This window comes from Chaetura pelagica, unplaced genomic scaffold (assembly GCF_000747805.2).
Source record: "Chaetura pelagica isolate M959 unplaced genomic scaffold, ChaPel_1.0 scaffold644, whole genome shotgun sequence".
Lineage (NCBI taxonomy): Eukaryota > Metazoa > Chordata > Aves > Apodiformes > Apodidae > Chaetura > Chaetura pelagica.
This window is the reverse complement of record NW_009952986.1, coordinates 34236-36028: the sequence shown is the minus strand read 5'-3', so window position 1 is coordinate 36028 and position 1793 is coordinate 34236. Positions and strand designations below refer to the sequence as shown.

The 1793-nt window shown below is 59.6% G+C and overlaps 1 protein-coding gene across 1 annotated transcript in view; it reads right to left on the bottom strand.

The window, feature by feature from the left end:
• Positions 1-819, bottom strand: part of LOC104387703 (chromosome unknown open reading frame, human C2orf42) — a gene marked incomplete at its 3' end in the record, with an annotated part of 7614 nt that extends 6795 nt beyond the window's left edge. Inside the window, exon 1 of the mRNA XM_009996485.1 lies at positions 22-819. Coding sequence (XP_009994787.1) covers positions 22-819 — 798 coding nt within the window. The remainder of the gene's footprint in view (positions 1-21) is intronic.
• Positions 820-1793: the final 974 nt, after the last annotated feature.

Sequence of the window (1793 nt, the reverse complement as noted above, 5' to 3'; positions counted from 1 at the left end):
GCCACAGCTCAGCAGGTGGGCAAACTCCCTGGCCAGGCTCTCATCACTGGCAAAGGCGCAGAGACAGGCCAGGAAGTGGATGCAGCGCGGAGCTGCTGGGGCCACCACCCCCTCCTCTCTCTCCTCTTCCTCCTCTTCCTCCCCCTTCCTCGGGCTCTGGCAGGAGCAGGAGAACCTGTGCCCACCTCCCCCCAAGGTCCCAGTGCTGGGTTTGGGGGTGAAGCAGGCGTGGAGGTAGCCCAAGCTGTGCTCCTGGCTGGCTTTGCACTTGACCACCAGGACGTTCTTGGTGACCCTCTGCACCAGGGGCCCGCTGGGCTGGCTGGCCAGTTGCCACAAGGTCTCCTTGGCCTCCTGAGGAGCCTGCATGGAGTTGAGCACCGAGCTCTTCAAGGGGAGAGGGGTGGCTTCTGCTTGGCAGCTGAGGGCCAGCTTGATGTGCTGACACTGCTGCTCCACCAACCCACGAGCCACGTTCTTCAGGCAGGCGGGCGAGGAGCAGCGCCCGGAGCCGAGCTGGGGGAGGGGGGTCCCCGACACCCCCAGCTCCACAAAACACCGGTGATCCAGACCCCGTTCCCTTCTCCTCACAGAGCAGAGCTGGGCTGGGGAGCCAGTCAGGATCCTGACAGCATCCAGGGGGGGCTGGGCCCGGGAGCCCTGCCGGAAAACTGTCCCGCACCTCTTGTTCTTGCAGCTCAGCCCGCGCGTCCCGTTGAAGGTGCCGCAGCGCGGGCAGCGCCGGATGCCCCGCAGGGTGGCCCTGCCCAGGTCAGCCAGGAAGGAGGGGGCTTTGCTCCTCGGGGGGGCTGGATCCATCCTCTGCAGGACCTGAAAGGGGGGGTGGGGTTAGTGGGGATGGCCAGAGGGAAGGGTTTGGGGTGGGAAAGAGCTTGAAGGTCATTCAGGTCTGCAAGGTTTAATCCAAGCGTTGTTGGACCAGTTGATCTTCAAGGTTTTCTCCAACCCAACCCATTCTTGGACTGGATGATCTTCAGGGCTTTTCCAACCAAACCACTGGTTGGACTGGATGATCTTCAAGGGCTTTTCCAACCCAAACCATTCTTGGACTGGTTGATCTTCAAGGTTTTCTCCAACCCAAACCATTCTTGGACTGGATGATCTTCAGGGGCTTTTCCAACCATAGATTGAACTGGTTGATCTTCAAAGGTTTTCTCCAACCATTGGTTGTACTGGTTGATCTTCAGGGGCTTTTCCAACCCAAACCATTGGTTGGACTGGATGATCATAGAATCATGGAATGGTTTGGGTTGGAGGGACCTTCAGTATCATCCAGTCCCAACCCCCTGCATGGGCAGGGACACCTCCCACCAGCCCAGGCTGCTCCAAGCCCCATCCAACCTGCCCTTGGACACTTGGACTGGATGATGACAGGGGACACATGGGAGAGGGGCCACCACGAATCTCACCAAAGCCACCCCAAAGTGACAATCCCACCCTGACACAAGACAGAAACCCCCCAGAAATGGAGCAAACCCCCCAAAAAACCTCCTCCCAGCTCAGCTTTGTCCCTCAGCTGGTGGCCCAGGAGTGCATCCAACCTGCCCTTGGACACTTGGACTGGATGATGACAGGGGACACATGGGAGAGGGGCCACCACGAATCTCACCAAAGCCACCCCAAAGTGACAATCCCACCCTGACACAAGACAGAAACCCCCCAGAAATGGAGCAAACCCCCCAAAAAACCTCCTCCCAGCTCAGCTTTGTCCCTCAGCTGGTGGCCCAGGAGTGACTGTGGAGCCACCAAAGACAAGGACAGGACCCCCGGGG